This window comes from Sminthopsis crassicaudata, chromosome 6 (assembly GCF_048593235.1).
Source record: "Sminthopsis crassicaudata isolate SCR6 chromosome 6, ASM4859323v1, whole genome shotgun sequence".
Classification (NCBI taxonomy): domain Eukaryota; kingdom Metazoa; phylum Chordata; class Mammalia; order Dasyuromorphia; family Dasyuridae; genus Sminthopsis; species Sminthopsis crassicaudata.
In genome coordinates, this window is record NC_133622.1 from 159,326,016 (window position 1) to 159,347,709 (window position 21,694).

General features: G+C 34.3%; 1 protein-coding gene across 1 annotated transcript in view; it reads right to left on the reverse strand.

Annotated features, from left to right (window-relative positions):
- Nucleotides 1–21,694, reverse strand: part of MRPL1 (mitochondrial ribosomal protein L1) — a 43,701-nt gene that overhangs the window by 2,605 nt on the left and 19,402 nt on the right. The window contains exons 6-7 of the mRNA XM_074275501.1: nucleotides 18,748–18,859; nucleotides 11,889–11,995 (exon numbers count right to left, since the gene is read on the reverse strand). Coding sequence (XP_074131602.1) covers nucleotides 11,889–11,995; nucleotides 18,748–18,859 — 219 coding nt within the window. The remainder of the gene's footprint in view (nucleotides 1–11,888; nucleotides 11,996–18,747; nucleotides 18,860–21,694) is intronic.

Consider the following 21,694-nt stretch of genomic DNA (forward strand, 5'->3'; position numbering starts at 1 on the left):
TGAAAAGCAATGGGGTTTAATTTAAAACTTTTGTTGCAAATAATGGGGAAGAGAAGGAAAGAGTGTCCAATACACAATTCAGGCAGATTCATCAACATAAGAATATAACATATAAGGGCAGCGCTGTGTTAGGGAACACAGTCACAGATCCTGACAGCAGGAAAAAGGTTCTCCAAGGGAAAGATATGCTCCTGCTAAAAGAGAGTGTGTTCTCCAAAAACCCTTCTACTCTGATTTTGGATGCTTCCCCTAGCACATAAATGTTTATTATCAAGAAGAAAAACAAGATAGTGGTTAACAAAAATACCATCTTGGGAGATTGCCCATTAAGGGGAAAAACAAGCTGGTGGTAGACAACATTATTTGGGGGACACAGCTGCACTGATCTTTGAAAATGTTATTGTCTGTATTCTTCCATGAGCACATTCCATAAACTATAGTCTCACTTAAAGGAAGACTGTCATGGTGGTTTCAAGAACACAAATTCTTATGAACCACCAATGATTTATCATATTGTGAAAAAACTTCCACATAAATCTTATACTGACATTCATTTTCAGGACACATTAATGAGATGTATACATAGGATCACACTAACTCTACATAATCTACATAATTCTGAAATTTTTCAACTTTACATTCTCTGTCTTCAAATCAATTTCTCCAAAGTCCTTACTTCAACAACACAAGAAATATCCATAGGAATTAATTATGTCAAAATTAATCAGTTTGTTGGTTTGTTTTTAAAATAATGGGGAAAAAACCCCCTCATATTCAGGAAGTGAATCCCTCCACAAAAAGACCTGGATTTATCCATGCTATCACACTATACCCAAAATCACACATTCTCATCATGTTTTGCTTAACCTTCCTATATTCCAAATACCACCATAACAAAACAAGGAATACCTTGCAATTTAGTAAATACTAACCAGAAAAACAAGCAAAGAACATGTCCTGTTCATAAAGCTAAAAAAAAAAAAAAAAAAAAATTTATTAAGTCTTTTGTTTGACATTCAAATAGGAAGGTCTTTTGTAAAGATACCAAATAATTTAAGCCCATTGAATTCAAAGATTTGAAAAATGAAGTCATCTAATCAAAAAAGAACAGCTCTATAGTCAACCAAAGGGCAAAATTGCCTGGTAAGAAAGCAAAAGTTCATACAATACAGCTATCATAAATTCTTCTGAGATATTTGTGGACAATTTATATTGGACAGACAGAAATCCTAGGGCCAGGTAGAAATCCTAGGGCCAGATGTTACTACTCTGCACTAAAAATCATCCAGAGGATTCTTTTAAGATTCCTCTACTAGAACCTTCTTTTGAGATTGGAAATTATAACTTTTGGCAATATGACATCTTTTTAAATTTTCTGTGTTTCTTTAAAAATTGAACAATTAATCTGGTTCCTAAATGCTTTTTCTTGGAATCCAGTGATGATTGATGGTGAATGAAGTGTTCCTATGTATAGGAAGAGGGTATGGTAAGGAAACTATGGGCTCCTTAAGGATCATGAGAACCTGAAGAATTCCTGCCAACATTTACCACAAGTTTATGTAGAAGAACTCAGACTAAGCTTGAATGGATTCAGTGGAAAAGCCTGAGGACACCCTAATGAGATCCCATTGCTAATACACTAAGTGATACTGTTGGGCAGTTTCAAATTTTTATGACAAAAAGCAAGATGATGGATGCTAATAGATTCTTTCCCACTAAACTGTAAGCTCTTTGAGATCCAGAATGAAATTTTTCATCAGCACATAGTGTTTAATTATAACATACTAACTGAACACTTTTATTAGCTGGAAGAATAAAATTTCACTTCTTTGGTTAAGATCACACTAAAAATACCTGGCATCATGATGCTAGGCATCATATTAGCCAGAATTTGGCAAGATTTGTATATATACCATATCTATTTTGATAACATTTATCAAACTGCCTTGGGGGAAAATGATTAGGGGTAGCTTGATTTTAAGGCTATAATCTAAATCCACTTAGATCAATTTTGAAAGATAGAAATAGATTACAGGCATTCTGTATCTTTCTAGATATCCAGAAATCTTTTATTTCTTCAGGCTTTTGTGACACAAAATGGAATCTCCTCATAATGCTAGTGGTGAAATAGAGAATAACAATAGTTCACAATGACAAAGTGCCTTCCTTAAAGCAGCCTTAATAGAAAGTATCATATCACTGGAAGTAGTAAATTTAGGAAATAAAGAATTAACTTCCTTTCAGGAATATCTTGGTTTTTTCACTATCATAAAGTATCTGATTCTTTAAAAATAAAAGTTAAAAAAGAAGACATGTTCCCCTTAGCCCAACAACAGCCAAATATAATTCTTCACCATGTGATACATAAATTTGTGTTCTGTGCTGAATTCTCAATGCCAAAAGGAAAGGAACATGTTAGTTTTTGCCTTGGTATTCTGAAGGCCTTGTACATTAAGTAGATGCTTAATACATTTGAATTATAAAATTGAATGTAATAAAGCATTTTCTTGGGGGAAAATGAGGGAATGACATTAAAAAAAATTTTTAAATGCATTATCTACCAGTCTCAATAAGTATTGAAAATAAATCTTGCTTCCAAGCTAAAAGAAAGTTATACTTCCTATCCTCAGATATTCTGGGAAATCCCCACTGGTCTGATGGAAACTGGCAATAAGAATAAAATATTTTTGTCACTCTTCTAAATTCTATAGCCAAATTTCTTTGCTTCATGTTAATGAGTACTGGCAGAATTGTTCTGGAGTTTTTTTCACTCCTTAATTTTTAAATTTTCGGGGCAGCTAGGTGGCGCAGTGGATAGAGCATCAGCCCAGAAATCAGGAGGACCTGAGTTCAAATATGACCTCAGACACTTAACACTTCCTACTGTGTGACCCTGGGCAAGTCACTTAACTCCAATTGCCTCAGCCAAAAAAAAAAATTTTAAATTTTCCTTTAAAAAAACCAACTCACTTCCAGTTGATCAATGATGGACAGAGGTAGCTACACCCAGAGAAGAAACACTGGGAAGTGAATGTAAATTGTTAGCACTAATATCTGTCTGCCCAGGTTACATGTACCTTCGGAATCTAATGTTTATTGTGCAACAAGAAAATGATATTCACACACATGTATTGTATCTAGACTATATTGTAACACATGTAAAATGTATGGGATTGCCTGTTATCGGGGGGAGGGAATAGAGGGAGGGGGAGATAATTTGGAAAAATGAATACAAGGGATAATATTATAAAATATATATATATATATATAAAAAATAAAAAATTAAAAAAATAATAAAAAAAAAATTTTCCTTTAAGATTATTTCCTTGAAAATCAAACATATTATACTGTAGAATTCAAAGAAAAATAATTAAGAGTTTTATCATTAATTTAAAAGAGTAAGAAGATCAATTAAACTGCTAAGTTTTTTAATTGAATTTAGTCATATATTGCCTTTAGGCTATGTTTTTTAAATGTATCAATCAGTATTATAGAAAAAGCCTTCAAAAACTTATCTAAATTCCAATAGATTTGGGATGAAAAATGCCATCTGCATCTACAGAGAGAACTATGAAGACTGGATTGAAGCATACTATTTCACCTTTTTTTTTGTTGTTTGTTTTTTTTTTTTTCACAACATGAGTAATGTGTCATGATGTGTTTGAAATGATTGTACATATACAATCTATATAAGATTGCTTGATGTCTTGGGGAGGGAAGAGATAAGAGAAGGGAGAAAAAATTCAGAAATCAAAATCTTACAAAAATGAATGATGAAAACTATCTTTACATGTAATTGAAAAAATAAAATACTACTAAAAAACTGTCTATAATATATACATTTTGTAGTTTTTCTGAATTCTAAATACAGACCTGTTTTTCCTGTCCTAACACATTCACTAAAACCAAAGGCATTTAGATTTCAACATATATCACACTTACCTGCATTTTTGTTACAACTTTTATTAAGTGCTAGGCTGACAATTTTTTGGCAGAATATGTCAACATGCTATTTATTACATTAGCAAAATGCAATAAAGACTGATGTTTACTACTTTTGGAAGAAATGGAACATATAGGAAGAAATGGAATATATAGAAGACAGGCACATATAAAAGTTTCAAATATATTTAAAAATGGCTATAAAACCAGTTAAATGAGGTCCCAGCATGTCTGTTTGTACCTGAATGCCTGTCTGAAAAGATCTGGTTTTATATCAGATTGTTTGCTGTCTTAGGAAGGAAAAGGAGCATGAGAAGAGAGAGGGAGAAAAAATGGAAATCAAAATCTTATAAAAGTAAATATTGAAAAATATATTTATATGTAATTAGAAAAAATAAAATACTATTAAGTAGAAAAAAATTTAAAAAGCAAATAAATAAAAAGATCTGGTTAGCCAACTTCAGTATTTTTCATGAACTCAATATTTACAAAATCAGAAAACAGAGTTTAAAATATCCTGCATTCTGAATGATATCTATCCAAAAACCATGTGGCTGAAAAGTATATGTATTAAAAATAAAGACACACAAAGCAATGTAATTTCAGAGAATTTTGGGTAGTATGAACTGCTGCAAAGTAAAGTGAGAAGAAGAAAACTGTATAGAAAAACAACTTTAAATAACTACATGCCAGCACTTAGCAGAGTACCTGGCACATAGAAGGTAAAATTCTTTGGATTTATTGGTTGTTAAATTCAATCTTACATATGATTTTACAGACTTTATAAACTAGAATGACATGGCACAATGATGTTTTTGCTTATGTAAGCAATGCCTTTGGAGGAAGAAGGCCTGGGTTCAAAAGTCATTTTAACTGTTAAAAAAAAAAAAAAAAAAGAAAGAAATTGTTTAACATACCACATGTGGCAGGCTAGGGCTGACCAGGATAATTTTGGTACTATAAGTTCAACAATGAAATAAAATTAAACTTTCATAAAAGATCTGACAGTTTTGTAGTTAAAAAAACAAACAAAAAAAAAAAAAAAAAAAAAAAAACTTAAGTTCTTAAGTTCCTGTAGCCCCTTCTACCATGAGAGAATTGTTCCAGAGCCTTTATGTGGGGAAGGGCCTCTGCCCTCTCCTAACTCAACCAACATGCCCCTGAGCCATTGCCCTCTTGTTCCCTTTACCTTTTATGTAGAATAGAGTCTCTTTCAGGGAAGAGCAGCCAGATGACCCAATGGACAGAGTACTGAACTTGGAGTTAGGAATTCAAATCAGGTCTCAAGACCTTTTCTAGTTATGTGACTGAGCAAGTCACTTTGCCCTATCTGCCTCAGTTCCTCATCTGTAAAAATGAGCTGGAGAAGGAAATGACAGACCATTTCAGTGTCTTTGCCAAGAAAACCCAAATGGGGTCATGAAGAGTTGGGGAGGGGACTGCCTACATCTTTCTTCCATCATTGAGAGGACTGAATGGGGAGGGGGAGAGGGGAAGGACTAGTTCTGGAAAGCTCTGGATCCCCCAGCTGCCTGTGAAGAGGGTAAAGCATTAGGGTCTAAGGGAAGCTTCATGGACTCTGGCAACCAGGAAGTCCCACTGAGCCTCCTTCCCCTGAACCACTTAAATCTTAGGGCATTAGGATACTTCTCCCACCACACAGAATAAAAAGCTTTTTTTCAAAATTGCCATAGTCGGCTGATTAAATAATACTATATTCTCCCACTCATGTCCTCATGTGGTGACATTACAATTTGGAAATGACCACCAAATTTGAAATACTTCCAAGATCAGGGCCAGTCAAAAGATGGTTACTCTTCACCCTCAATCCCAACCAAAGTGCTCCAGAAGAGTCATCAACCCTAGTGAATGCAAAACTGGCATCACCGCTGCCCACTTTCACATGAAAAGAGCCGTTACTAGTTCTGGCTTATGAAGCAGTTTTTAAAATAAAACAAACTAAGACAGTAATTGCATATTAGGACTGAGAGGTGATCCCTTTAATGAAATTTGACTGTTTTAATGACTTTCTGAAAGGCCCAGGTGCAGAAGACATTATCTAGAGTGCCAAAGTAAACATGGCAGCATTCATAAAGCAACACAATCAGACCTAAATGCCAAACCTTTCATTGTTAGCCTGACAGCTCCTCCTGGAAGAATGGATCATATGGGACTGTTCTGGGAAGAGGAGATCAGGAAGAGAAGCTACAGGAGAGGAGGAAAGTAATGCTTCCCAGAGTTCTCAGAGAAGGATATACATGTAACAAATCATTGCAGAAATGTGAACCGGTCTAGTGTTTGAAAAACTCAAAGACCTCAGCTTCTGGTGTTAAGAACTCACTATTTGACAAAAATTGCTGGAAAAACTGGAATATAGTATGGCAGAAATTAGGCAGTGCCCAACTCCTAATTCCCTATTCAAAGACAAGGTTGAAATAGATTCATGATTTAACCATAAAGGGTTATATTATAAACAAATTAGGAGAACAAGTGTTAGGGGCCAGAACTCCGAATTTGAAACAAGGGATTCTTACAAGATACTAAGTCAGTGGAATTGATAGAGACAATAATTATCTAATTTAGCATGGTTCAGTATGATTGATTTAATCCTAGAAAGAGATGTTATGGGCCAGAGCTTGAAACAAAGTACTATGTGGAATTGAGGAGACAATGGTTAAATCTAGTTTAGCATTGATTTAATCCTACAACAAATAATGGTTTCCTATGATATAATGATTGGTGTATACTCAGTGTGGAGCATTTAAGCTAAGAGCCTTAGCCAGGAGAGACACTCGGAGAGAAGGCAAAGGACTGGCAGCAGGAGCTTAAGCTCTCAGAACCAAGGGTAGAAATTCAATTCGACCTTCGATCTTCCTAGTGGCTGGCCTGGACTCCTGCACTTCCCCCACTAAAGAACAAGGCCAGAGTGAAAGGCTCTCCAGAAAGCTGCCCAGCTCCAGGAAGGAGATAATAAAGAATCTGGATTATAAGAAAGCTAACCAGGCCCTAGGAAAGGAGACAAAACTTTGAAAGAGATCATAAAGGCTGCACTTGTGGTGACTACTGAATTGAAACCAAGGCTGCTCCCAGAGATCCCAAGAAAACCCAACAAGAGAACTTTACATTTTAGAGAGAACATTACAAATAATGGATAATCTATCTCTCTGATCTGTGAAGAAAAGAGAATTTTATGGCCAAAGAAAAGCTAGAGAACATTGTGAAATGAAAAATGAATAATTTTGACCATATTAAATTTAAAAGACTGCATAACCAAAACTAATGCAGCTAAGATTAGAAGAAAAGCAGAAAGTTGGGAAAAAAAAAGTTTTTACATCCAGTGTTTCTAATAAAGGCTTCATTTCTAAGATATATATAAAACTGACTCAAATTTATTCAAGCTATTACCCAATTGATAAATGGTCAAAGCATACTATCAATTTTCAGACAAAGAAATTAAAGCCATTTCTAGTCATTTGAAAAAATGTTCTAAATCACTACTGATTAGAGAAATGCAAATTATGACAACTCTGAGGTACTATCTCACACCTCTCAGAATAGCTAAAAAGAGGTAATGCTCTTATAAATGCTGGAGAAGGTATGGAAAAACTGATACACTAATACATTGTTGGTGAAGTTGTGAACTGATCCAACCTTCTGGAGAGCAATTTGGAACTATGCCCAAAGAGCTATTAAAACTATCAAAAACCCTTTGATCCAACAGTGTCTCTAATAGGTCTGTATTCCAAAAGATCATAAAAAAGGGAAAGGAACCCATATGCCCAAAAAATATTTGTAGCAACCTCTTTTGTAGTAATAAGGAACTAAAAAAATTAAGTGAAGCCCATCAATTGGGGAATGGCTGAATAAGCTATGACATATGAAGGTAATAGAATACTATTATTTTAAAAGAAATGATGAGTAAGCTGACTTCAGAAAAGTCTGTAAAGACTTAAATAAATTGATGCTGAGGGAAGTGAGTAGAATCAAAGAAACATTGTACACAGTGACAACAAAATTATGTATTGATCAACTGATGGACTTGATTCTTTTCAACAATGGAGACCGATTCAGGCCATTCCAACAGACTTGTGATGGAGAGAGCCATTCACATCTAGAGAGAAAACCACAGAGACTAAAATGTGGATCAAAGCATAGTATTTTCACCTTTTTGGGGAGAGGTTATTGTGGTTTATTTGCTTTTTTTCCTTTCTTGTATTTTCTTTTTTTTTTTTTTTTTTTGATTTGATTTTTCTTGGGTAGCATGATAAACTTGCAATTTAGAAGAACTGCACATTTAACCTATACTGGATTGCTTGTTTTCTAGGGAAAAAAAGAGAGGGGAAAGTTGGGAGAAAAATAAGGAGCACAGTTTTACAAAACTGAATGTTGAAAACTGTTGTGATACAGTGCTAGAGGTCTAACTCAGACCTGTTGAATGGATCTCTTCATGTGAGAGGATGATGATACAAGGAGACTGAGAGGCAGTTGTGTTGTATGACCTCTCTTCTCTTCCCTCTGTCTCCAATTTATTTCATTCCCTGTCCACAAGCAGCATCTGTATCAGCAAACACTGCTTTGCAACTCCTTCAAGTGCTATGATTCATAGCTGTGGAGCCTCTCAGAGAACTGACCTGCCCCTTCACTTAGGCATTGTTCTTAACAGAAAACCATCTTTGCATGTATTTGGAAAAATAAAAAACTATAATTAAAAAAAAAAAAAAAGTAAACCAAAAGCAGCCAGTGGCCATATAACTAGCCATCCTTACCCTATCAGTTTACCATATACAGCTACCTGACTGATGCTGCTCTTTTAGTGCAGAAGGAAGCTGCAGGTGATATTTTTGAAATGCCCTTAAATTCAAATTTCACCTGAATGTCCATTACAGACAAAGATCTTATTTCATTTTTTTAAAAAGCACCAGAGAATGGTGTCCTTCCCCTAGGAAAGGCCACTTCTCTTCTTTGTGACCAGCATTGGCTTTGGTACTAAATATTCAACATTCAGTTTTGATTGTTTTCTGGTTATTTCTTTGGTTTATATTGCTGCAGCCATTGTGCACATTGTTTTCCTGATTATATTATTTTATTTTGGTGTTTTTTTTCTGAGTTAGTATAAGCCCATCTGTGCTTATTATTATCCGTGTGGATAATGTTAATGGTTTCTTACAGCACAAGAACATTCTATTCCATTTCCTACTACAGTTTGTTAGGCCATTCCCAATGCCAAGACATATCTTTGTTTCCAAATCTCTGCTACCATCATACAAAAAACAACTGTGAAAGACCTAAAGAATTGTTATCGATGCAATAACCAATGCTAATTCCAGAAGACTGGTATGGGGATCACACTTCCCATATAGGGGCAAAATGGCCTCAATGGGCAAATATGCCAATGTGTGGGTTGGCTTTGACTAATCCTATCTGTTGAAAGGCAACTTTTTTTTATTCTGGGTAGAAACTATAATAGGGATTTAAAAATTATACCAAAAAACCCTCTCCCCTCGCCAACCCCCCCAAAAAACAAACAAGCACAGAAAAGAATAATGTAATATTTAAAAAACAACATAAGAGAGAAAAACAAATTTAGAATAGGACACATAAGCAACGAAGTGTTAGAACTAGCATGTTAAATTTTATGTATACTTTCTAAAGTTACAATAGAAATCCTTTTTACTTTTTTGCGTAAGGAACCATTTCCTATTTGTTGCTTGTCAAGTTCAAAAAAAAAAAAACTAAAAGAAAATAGATAAAGGTTATTTTCTTACATCTATGATTTGGGAGTGAGTTTTTAACTTAATTGATCAAGATCACAAAAGATAAAACATACTTTCAAGTACATAAAACTGAAAATCTTTTGCACACTAAAAATAAATGCAGCATAGATGAATGGAAAAATTGTTGACTGAGGAAAAAAAAAATCTTTGCATTAAATAAATATGACCATTAAGGGTCTGGTACCCAAGACAATGGGAAATGAAAACAAATATGGAAGACCAAAAGACATTACCCAATAGAAAGATGGTTGAAGGAAACAGTATCAAAAAGGACTGCAAACTATTAAGTAGCCATAGGAAAAAATCTGATTCCATACAAACAAAATGTCACCTTCAAGGATCTCTCCCAAAAGGGTATATACTATGCATAAATAAAGATAGCACTATAACAACAACCTCTGATGGTAAATTGCTCTGAAAACAATGAAACAGAAGACACACAACAACAAAGATGTTTTCCACTACCAAGCAGGAGATACTGCGAAACAGTCCAGCTAAAGAGCATGACAAGATCCTCTAGAAGATTCCATATTCAGATAATGCTGCTCCAGCTGCACCAAGCCCAGAACTTTTCAGAGCCTCCTGAATTATAAAGCTCTTAGAACTTAATCTGCTCATTCACACAAGAAAGACCGAGTAGATAAGATTACAACATACATCCACATGGACACCCAACAGAATCTGTGCACCAACATTTACACTTCAGACAGATAGTACAAATGAAGACTAACTAGGGCCCAGAATTTGAACGGAGGGCAGATTGGATTGCCTTTGGGAAACTGCAATGATCCTTCAGTGACAACCAAGCTTCCTTGTAAAAGTTAAATTTGGTTATTTTTTTTTTTTAAATCCCAAGAGTGCATTGCTGTCCTTCTGTGGCCATGAGAAATGGAACACAGCAGTAACCAAAAAACTGGAAATAATTAACACATCAAGGCTGCACCATACAACCAACAAGCAACTTCAGAGAACAGAAATGAGAGATATCATAAGGTAAATGTGCAATAGAAAGAAAATTGAGGGAGGCTTCTAACATGCTTATGGTAAACTGACAGTGGGTCATAGATCTAAGTCACACAGGACAGTCTGAAATGAGTAATACTAGGGGGTAGGAGGAAATTCCTCTTTGATCATATCATACATTTTTTTTTTGAACAATGAGAATGAGAAATAATGCTTCAAATTACTAATAATGTGAGAAATACATATCAAAACAATTCTGATCTTTTGTTTCATCACCTGCAAATTGGAAAAGATGATGAAAGATGCAAATAGTTGATGTTGGAGGAGCTGCAAGAAGACATTCATTAATACAGGGTTACATTGCTGATCATTGATCCAATCACTATGGGAAGCAATTTGAAGTGTTCTGTTTTGGGAATAACATTTTAGGAAGGCATCTATAAACTAAAAAGTGTAGAAAAACAACTAGGCAACTAGGATAATAATGAATTTCATGTTCAAACAACAGTAGAAGATGTTTGAGGAACTGAAGGTAGTTAGGCAGTAGTCCTCAAAATGTCTTCAAGGTTCGTCTTATAAAAGAGGAGCAGACCCTTCTGTTAAGCCCCAGAAGAAAGTCTTAACAGTAATGACTAGAAGCTGCTATGTGACAAATTTAGATTTTATCCAAGAAAAATGTTACTAACAATTAAAGCTATCTAAAAATGGAATGGCCTGCCTAAGGAAGTAGGTTCTCCTTTTTCACTACAGCCTAATTCTGTGGACTCAATAATTTATTTAAATAAACACCTACTGTGTCCAGAAAATGATCCTTATCAATAGGAGAGAAAGACATACAATCCCTGTCCTTGTGGAACTTACTAATCAAATCTGAACCCTATGCAAGTACTAGAGAAAGAGAAAGAGAGAAACAGAGAGAGGGGAAAGGCAGGTGTGAAAGCATAAGCTCTCCCTTAAAAAGTTAACCATTTCACAATGATGACAAAATATGCCTAATCTATACCAAAAAAGATACTAAGTAGTAGAAGATACTATAACTATTATTAAGGTATAATTCCAAAGTAAGGAGGACAAACACAAAGGATATAGAAATTTAAAGACATTGTAATTCAGAAGCACAAATGCAAGGGACACATCTATCAAAGGTAAATTATTCTCCACATACATAAAAAGGAACATCATATTCCAATAAGTCCCACTGCAACTTACCACTGCTATTTGGGTCTTAAGAAAGTTCCCTCTTTCCTCATCTACTGCAATTTCATGTCCAGTTTTAAAGAATTCAAGCATTGTCACAATGTCATGATTGATGGAATCTGGTGTGAGAAATACAAAATTTCATTAATGTTTATCAGATACAAGACAAAAATCACAAAATATTAGAACTGGAAGTGGCCTCTATGACTTTCTACTCCATCTCAGCCCTGAAAAAGAATCCTTAGCCCAATGTTCTTGACAAGTTATTACCCAGCCTAAAAGATTCTCAACCAGGGGAATGCCCTGCCTCCAGAAGCAGCTCATTCTCTCTCAGGACAGCTCTAACTGCCCTCTTTAGGCATACAGAGCAGATGCAATCCCTCTTTCACCTGTCTTAGCAACGATCTACTAGACATTTCAAATAGAAAAAGGCATCTCAAATTTATGTCCAAAACTAATTCCCTCAATTACTAGATCTCTTGGTCTTCTGTACAAATAATATTCCAGCTCCTATCTCTGTTCCTTTGTACCAGTACTTCCTCATTCTGAAAGCCCTCTCACCTTTACCTCCACACCTCCACCTCTACAGACAGTGAACTACTAAAGTTTATTGAGCAATGGGGTGACATGATGAGACCTAATTTTCAGGAAAATAAATCTAACAACAGAATGGAGTAGCAGGCAGACCAACCAGAAGGCTACTTTAATAGTCCAGGTATGAGAAGATGGAGATGTGCCAGGATGGTGGCAATGTCAGGGAACCGGATATGTGTAATAGATGATATAAAAGTACAACTGACAAACCTTGGCAAGAGACTGAATACAGGGAGTAAAAGTATGAGTGAGAAGACTGACAGTGACATAGACTGTGACTAGAAGGTTACTCTACCCATGACAGTAAGAGGAAAGTTAGGAAGAGGAGAGGATTTGAAGAGAAAAATGAGTTCAGTTTTTGTTAAGTTTGACATATCCGATAGGCAGCTAGAGATGGGGTGAGCTGAGTAGGGTTGAATGAGTAGATTTGAGAATCATGAGCACAGAAAAAAAAAAAAAAAAAAGAATATGAGAACTGGAGACCACCAAATGAAATATTACAGAGGGAGGTCGGGACAGAGCCATGAAGGACACACCTATGTGTGGGAAAGGATCCAGAAGCAGACAGATAAGAAGGGAAAAAACCAGAAGAAGTAGTACCCCCAAAACTAGAGAGAAGAAAAGTATCAAGGAGAAGAGGGTGACTGATAGTGCCAAAGGCTGCGAAGAGATCAAAAAGCATGAAGACTGAGAAAAGGTTATGAAATCTGGTAATGAAGAGAGATCATTAACAACTCTGGAGAGAGACAATGGAGTCCAATGTCAGACTGCATAACGTTAAGAAGAAAGTAAGAGGTTTGGGGGATGGAAGTAAGATGGCAGAGAGTAGACAGGACATTGTCCAAGCTCTCCCCTGAGTCTTCCCTTAGAAACAACATTAAATCATGGATTCTGGAGTGACAAAACCCACAGACATTTGGGGTGTAATGATTTTCCAGCCTAAGATATCTTGGAAGGACTTTAGGAAAGGCCTGTCTCAATTGGGCAACGGGGAAGGCAGCCCAGAAGAGGCATGGTGTGGGGAGGCCCAGCATGGGAAAATCCAACACAGGGAACCTAGTGGGAGGCTCTTAGCCAGAGGGTCAGCAGACCACCAACGCAATTTCCAAAGGCAAACAGTGAGCCCCCAAACCCCAGAGCAACAGGCAGGCCTCACCAGCTCACCAGCACAGAGGGCAAGCCTGCAGCAGCACAGGAAGATTAGAAGACAAACCCAGAAGATGATGGGAAAGGCAAAATGACTTCAACTGAAGCCTCAAAGTGGGATATGAACTGGTCTCCAGCTCAAAAGACACTATTAGACGAATTTAAAAAGAATCTTAAAAGATAGATAGAAGAAAAATGGGGAAAATAAATGAGTTTTGCAAGAGAGTTATGACAAGTTGGAGAAAAAAGTCAGTAGCTTGCCTGAAGAAAACAACTCCTTAAAATATTTAGCGAAATGGAAAAAATTCCACTGAACAAAAAACAACTCTTTAAAAATACAATTGAGCAAATGTAAAAGGAGGTAAAAAAAAAAAATTAATTGAAGAAAATAATCCATTAAAAACTAGAACTGGATAAATGAAAGTGAATGATTCAGTGAGACATGAAAAATCAGTCAAACATTTCAAGGTAATCCCAAATAAACTTTGGATAGAAAATGCCATTGCATGAAGAAAAGGAACTATGGAGATTGAATGTTTATATCCCTACATGAGAAAATGATAATTGTAATTCCTGAGAACTATAACTCTGTCAGGATAGCCAGAAGGAGTATACTTGGAGAATATAATTATTAAATAATAAAATAAATACATATATTTATGTGCTGGCTTCAATGTGATGATACAAAAAAGAAACTGGGGTGGAAAAAAAGATTGTACTGGGAGAAGAAGAAAGAAAAATTAAAATGGGATATTATCAATTATCAAATATTAATTAACAATTATCAAGAGGCACAAAAGGCCTATTACAGTTGAAGAAAAGGAGAAGGAAGAGCATTGAATGAACCTTAATCTCACTAGATTTGGCTCAAAAAGGGAACAACATACATGCTTAGTTTGGTGTAGAAATTTGTCTTACCCTATAGGGAAGTAGGAGGGGGGAGGGGAAAGGGGGAAAGGGAAAAGGAAAGAGAAAGGCTAATATAAGGGAAGGCAGAAGTAGAAGGGGAAAGGAATAAGAAGTGGGGGAGGGGGCTGATTAAAACCATTCTAGTCATATGAAAAGGTGATCTAAATCATTATTGATCAGAGAAATGCAAATTAAGACAACTCTGAGATACCACTATGTACCTCTCAGATTGGCTAAGATGACAGGAAAAGATAATGACGAATGTTGGAGGGGATGTGGGAAAATTGGGACACTAATACATTGTTGGTGGAACTGTAAACAGATCCAACCATTCTGGAGAGTAATTTGGAACTATGCTCAAAAAGTTAGCAAACTATGCATACCTTTTGACGCAGCAGTGTTTCTACTGGACTTATATCCCAAAGAGATCTCAAAGGAGGGAAAGGACCCACATATGCAAAAATGTTTGTGGCAAGGAACTGAAAACTGTAGTGTATCCCAGCAAGGAGAAAGGCCTTTTCATGTGTGACAGGGATAAAAGCAGAGATAGAGCAGAAGCTATCTGGGATTCGTGAGCTGAGGATACAAGTTTCAAACCTATATCAAAATGAGGGTTCCATTACTTGGTTCTTTTCAATAAGGTGATTCAAGGCAATTCTAATAGACTTGTGATGAAAAGAGCCATCTGCATCCAGAAAGAAGACTTTGGAGACATTGTGGATCATAGCATAATATTTTCACCTTTTTTGTTGTTTGTTTGCTTGTTTTCTTCTTTTTCATTTTTCCCCCTTTTGATCTGACTTTTACTTTACAGCATGAAAATGTGGAAATATGTTTAGAAGAACTGCACACTATTAGGCTATACTGAATTACTTGCTGTCCAGGGAAGGAAGAAGATATGGAGGGAGGGAGAAAAATTTGGAACACAAGGTTTTGCAAAGATGAATGCTGAAAACTCTTTGCATATATTTTGAAAATAAAAAGCTATTGTTTAATAAATGAATGGAGGAATGAATGAATGATGAGTGACAATGGAAAGACTTACATGAGCTGATGCCAAATGAAGTGACCAGAACTAGGAGACCACAGTGCACATTTAAGCCGCAATACTATGTGTTTGGGATCAACTGTGATAGACAGTTATTTTCAGCAATACACTGATCCAAGACATTTCCAATAGACTCAGGATGGAAAATGCCTTCTGCATTCAGAGAGAGAACTACGGAGACTGAATGAATATCAAAGCATACTATTTTCACTTTTTTGTTGTTTGCTTTTTTTCCTTATGATTTTTCTCTTTTGTTAATGATTTTTATTTCATAATATAACTAACATGGAAATGTGCTTAAAATGATTGTACATGTATAACATATATTGCTTGCTGTCTTTGGAAGTGGGGTGGTAAAGAAGAAAGAAATAAAAAAATTTGGAACTCAAATCTTACAAAAATGAATGTTGAAAATTATTTTTACATATAATTGGAAAAATAAAAATACTATTGAAATTTTAAAAAATAAGGAACAAGTTATTTTTATATGGTTTCATATATGATCCCCCTTTTTTTCTGTTCTTTGTATGTGGAAATGACCATATTGTTAAGTGTTTATTAAGTAAAGAATTTTTTAAAAAGTAATTTTAAAAAGAGTTAATAGATTTTTGATACTTAAATCATGACCAAACACACACATATACACATGGGAAAAGAGTCCATTAAGTGATGATATGTGGCTCATTTCTTTCAAAGCAATGTTCAGTAAATATCAAATAATATGCATGGGAAAAAAAGTAAAACATAAGGTGTGAACAAAGTGAATCTAATTTAGAAATTAAAGGAGTTCAAAGTACAGATGTGCATCTGTGTGTGTGTGTATATATATATATATATATATATATATATATATATATATATATATATATATATATATATATATATATATACACACACATATATATGTAGCTGAAACTCAAAATGAAACTGAATTTTACCTGTCAAAGTTATATAGTTTTAAAGGTTTTTTTTAGTAGAACATAATGTACTAAAAAAAACAGGATAAAAATATAAGATTTTCAACTGTTGTGTAAGTAAAATATAGCTAATATAATCGTAGCATTTCATGTCCTTAGAATGTGCCAATTCATTTCATTCAATGTGGCTCTACTCACTACCTTTAGTAAAGCTGAACAAAAAAAAAAGAAAATGATGGTCTCAGCTGCAGAAAGTTTTTTTTTTTCATTTCACCCACTTGTTCAAAATGTAATTTATGTTTTGTCTTTAACGCTTTTGCTAGATAGGAAGAATCAAATTTTCTAAACTAGGAAATGAATAAGCTCTGAAAATGCCTATTACAGGCATTGTTCCAATGTATTCAAATATTTTTGATAGGTTAATCATTTGTTTGGCACACATAAGCAGCAAATGTTTGGCTTGTGCTATTAACTATATCATGGTTAATGTGCAAAATGAAAAATTTAAAAGGAGGGAAAAATGTATTTTTCAATAGTCAAATTACTGCTCATTATGAAAATAAAAAACAAACCAAGGCCCATTCATGAAAGTAAATAGTTTAAAGAACAGCATTCATTGTTTGAGGGGAGAGAAAAATCTTTGAAAAGACTCTATTCTCAAAAAAACGAAAGAGCACTTACTCTGAGGTGAGAATACTCATCAAAAATTAAAAGAACAAGTAAAGAAATCAAAACTATTAGTGAATAGACGAAGCAGTGAAAATAATAACATAGCATTAATAAAACTATTATCCTGGACAGCAAGGAAAAAAATGCCTTTTGGGATTCCATTCAAATTTCTATCCAATTACATGTGACAAAACTTGATATACATTTAGTCTTGTACTGAGTCAAATTAATTTTGGTTTGAACTAGTTAAAACACAAAAGATGCTATTTGATCATATTTTATTTCTTGTTCAAAAGTCACAAAATAATCATCTAAGCTCAATTCTCATTCCAGAAATATAGAACAAATTCCTTCAGTCAATTAGCATTTCTTAAACATCTACCATGTGCTAAGAACTATATTGAGATATACAGAAAAGCAAAAAACAGAGCCCCTGCCCTTGAGAACTTCACAGTATAATAATGTGGGAATAAACATGCAACCATGTGTAAACTAGCTGCCTACAGGATAAATTAGGACAAATACCAACACAGAAGTTATCTAACAGCAAGATGTGTATATTTTGCTAGCCTCAGTTTCCTATTTTCTTCAGATACAGATAACAAAATATTCCAATATAACAGAAAATAGGCAAATCTATTGAAAATTTATTATATCTTGGTTTGTCTTTAAAATTAAGTCAAAAGAAATATTTACCAAAAAATAAGATTAACAGAAGAAAACTGCACATTTTTTATGGTTGTTTACTGTTTGCTCTAAAATACTGACAAATTCTAATATAGAAATTATGTTTTATATGGTTGCACATGTATAGCCTATACATATGACACTGCTTGCCATCTTAGGGAAGGGAGGGAAAAAAATTTGTAACTCAAAATTTTTCAAGAAATGAATGCTGAAAATTGTCTACATACAATTGAAAAAAATAAAATACTATTAGATTTTTTAAAATAAATTTACTGTCAAATCAAGTTAAAATTTAAAAATGGAAAATGTGCCAATACTATAATAAACCAAGTTTTAAATGATAATCAATTGATAACAAGTAAAATTTATTCACTTTAAAAAGATTACTGAGGCACCTAGGTGACACAATAGATAGAGCACCAGCCCTTTAGTCAGGAGGAGCCGAGTTCAAATCTGCTCTCAGACACTTAACACTTCCTAGCTGTGTGACCGTGGGCAAGTCACTTAACCCCAGCCTCAGGGGGGAAAAAAGATTACTATGAAATTGGTAAATTTTAAAAGTGTAGTGAGTCACCGATAACAATACTCCTGGAAATTGAGCTAAATATAGTTAGATAGCACAGTTGCACCAGCCCTAAAATAGGGACGATCTGCGTTCAAAAGCAGTATCAGACACTTGACACTTACTAGCTGTGTGATGTGGGCAAGACAACCTCAATGGCCTCACCAAAACAAACAAACAAATAAATAAATAAGTAGATAAATAAATATCACCAAAAAATGCAATACTTGGATGTATATCTTATATTATACCATCTTAGCACTTCTATTTTTACAATTAAATAAATCATAAGTGAAGTTACTGATATTATATAAAATATTAAGAAAAAAACTATCTTACTTTGCAAAAGCCTTGGAAATTTTTGTTTTAGTTTCCTCCTTAATGGCTGAATTGCTGGCATCATTTCTGGAACACTTACATAAAAATCCGCCTGGATTTCATCATCCAAAATCTGAAAATTACAATAAAATCACATTATATAGAAATCTACAGCCTAATGAATCTAATAAAGTTTTCAATATATTTTAGGACTTTTAAAAATAATTTAGAAGATGAATACTAAACACGATTTCTTTTCATATGATAATACAAATAAGTTTGTTAATTATGTATATCACCCCTGGGAAAAAGCATTTCTACTCTTTTTAAAAATATTTTAAAATAGGGGGGGCAGCTAGGTGGCACAGTGGATAGAGCACCAGCCCTGAATTCAGGAGGACCCAAGTTCAAATTTGATTTCAGACACTTAACACTTCCTAGCTGTGTGACTCTGGGCAAGTCACTTAACCCCAGCCTCAAAAAATAAAATAAAATAAAATATTTTAAAATAGGTTTTAAAATTTTTTAAAAAGTCTTTTTATTAGGAAGACCCTCAATGGGCCTAAATGTTGTAAAGATCAAATAAATTCAGATACATGGATCTTAGTTAGGCAAAGCTATTATATAGCCAGGGCAATGTACTGATTTTTTTTTGGGGGGGCGGGGGGGAGAGAGGTTAGCACATGCACCTAAAGTATAATCTAAAAAGTTTAATTTCTAAGCATGTCCCAAAATGTGAGAATCAAGCTTAATTAATACATACTGCAATGTTCATCTGAGATATTGAGAATCCCAAATGTACTGAATCTGTAATTATTCTCACAAAGATCGGAAAAGCAATATATTCTACCACAATACTTTATAAGTTTACATTTTATTTATTTTGGGGGGAGGGAGAGTGAGGTAATTGGATTAAGTGACTTGCCCAGGGTCACAGAGCTAGACAGTGTCTGAGGCTGGATTTGAACTCAGGTCTTCCTAAATCCAGGATTAATGTTGTATCCACTGTGCCATCTAGCTACTCCAATAAATTTACATTTTTAAAAGGGCTAAGTTCAAGTTTACTTTCAGACAATTCTTCTCTTTAATGTTATAGAGAGAACAAAAATATTAATGTGTTACTAAAAAAGGACATAATTAATCTAAATAGCTAATTAACACCGGGTAGTTAGGAGGTTCATTGGACAGATTGTTGGACTAGAGTTAGGAAGACTCATGTCTCAGTTCAAATCTGGTCTTAGACACTGTCTAGCTGTGGGCAAGTCACTTAACCCTGTTTGCCTCAGTTCTCCAACTATAAAATAAGCTAGAGAAGGAAACAACACTCCAGCATTTTTGTCAAGAAAATCCCAAATTGGGTCACAAAGAACTGGACCCAACTGAAAAACAATTAAACAAGAGTTACTTTAAAAAATTATCATATTACAATGTATCTCACTTAATTACCTTTAAAATTATCTTTTAAATGTTACTTTTTTAATGTATTATCTTTTAAATGTACAAGAAAAAATGATTTGTTTAAAAGGTATTATCTGGGAAGCAGGTGTAATTTTTAAGCTGCTAATGCTGAGTACTATTTATGTCAGTACACATTTCAAATCCTTGACCTTTCAAAATGGGACAAAACCACATTCACTCGAACACTCATTTAGACAATTACTACTAACTTTTGGGGCTATCATACCATCAAAACTGGACCCTCAAAAAGTACACATGAAATGCGTGTTCTTAAAGTAGATTACAATTGTTTTTTGAGAATTTTGTTATTTATATTGAGATTCTAAAATATAATCTAAAAATATAACAAATATTATATGAACCCTGCACCCTAGGGAGAGCTGTTCTTCCAGAACACCTGCTGCTACAGGTCTGAGAACACAATTCCCAAAAAGGAGAAGAGAGATCAACAGCCTCTTAAAATCTGAATGCTCAGGGAGTTATGCAATATTCATTGGGTAAAACTGATAGGCTTCAGATGTAGGGGAGAAAAAATGGGGGAATGGAAAGGAAAGAGAAAAAGGAAGAAAATAAAAAAAGAAATGAACAATTGAAAAAGAAAAAAAAAGAGAGAGAGAGAAGTATATATGATAGGAAAAAGTAAAGTACCACAAACTATAACTCCAAATAATCACTTCACAAACTGGTAATATATATTTCTTACCCTTGGGCGTTTTATTAGCTATTCCTTCCCTATTCAAATATAATTGAGTTCAACTCAGTTGGCACAAAAATCTCTTTAATTGCACCTCAAGATGAAATACATACTTCTACTAATGCCATTCTATTGCTAACACCTTTTAAATATCCCAACTAGTCTATTCAATAGAAACAGGAATACCAAACAAAACATTTTAAATTTTAAACTCTTGTGAACTATACAAAGTATTAGAATTAAACTTCAAAAAATCTAGTTCCAAGTACTGATTCAAAACTGTAGGCAAATCACTTAACCTCAATAATTCTGTTTACTCATCTGTAAAATGGAGATAATATTTGCCTTACCTTCTTCAGAGGACAATTTATAAACCATAAAATGCTGTATACTAGCTATTGTTGGCTCTCAAAGAACCAAACATATATTTATCACATTTTAATCCAAAACAAGTTTAGTGATTATTTAATTATATTTAATCATGATTATTCATGATTAAATGAAAGATAATATCTGAAAAAAGAAGCAGTCTTGGCAGAGTAGAGAGCCAAATGAATTTGGCACTGGGAAGACCTGTGTTTAGGAACCACCTAATACACATGGTATGATTCTATCAAGTTTCCTAAATTCTCAATACTATGCACTAGTACAGTGTGTTTGCCCACCTGGGAATTCTCTATGCCAATGAAATCACAGATCCAAGCCCTAACTTTATCTTCTAATTTCTGAAAATGAAAATTTACTAATATTGACAGTTTAAAAGGATGAATTCAAACAATACTTAAGCTATTTATAACCAGCTAGGGGCAAAATTAA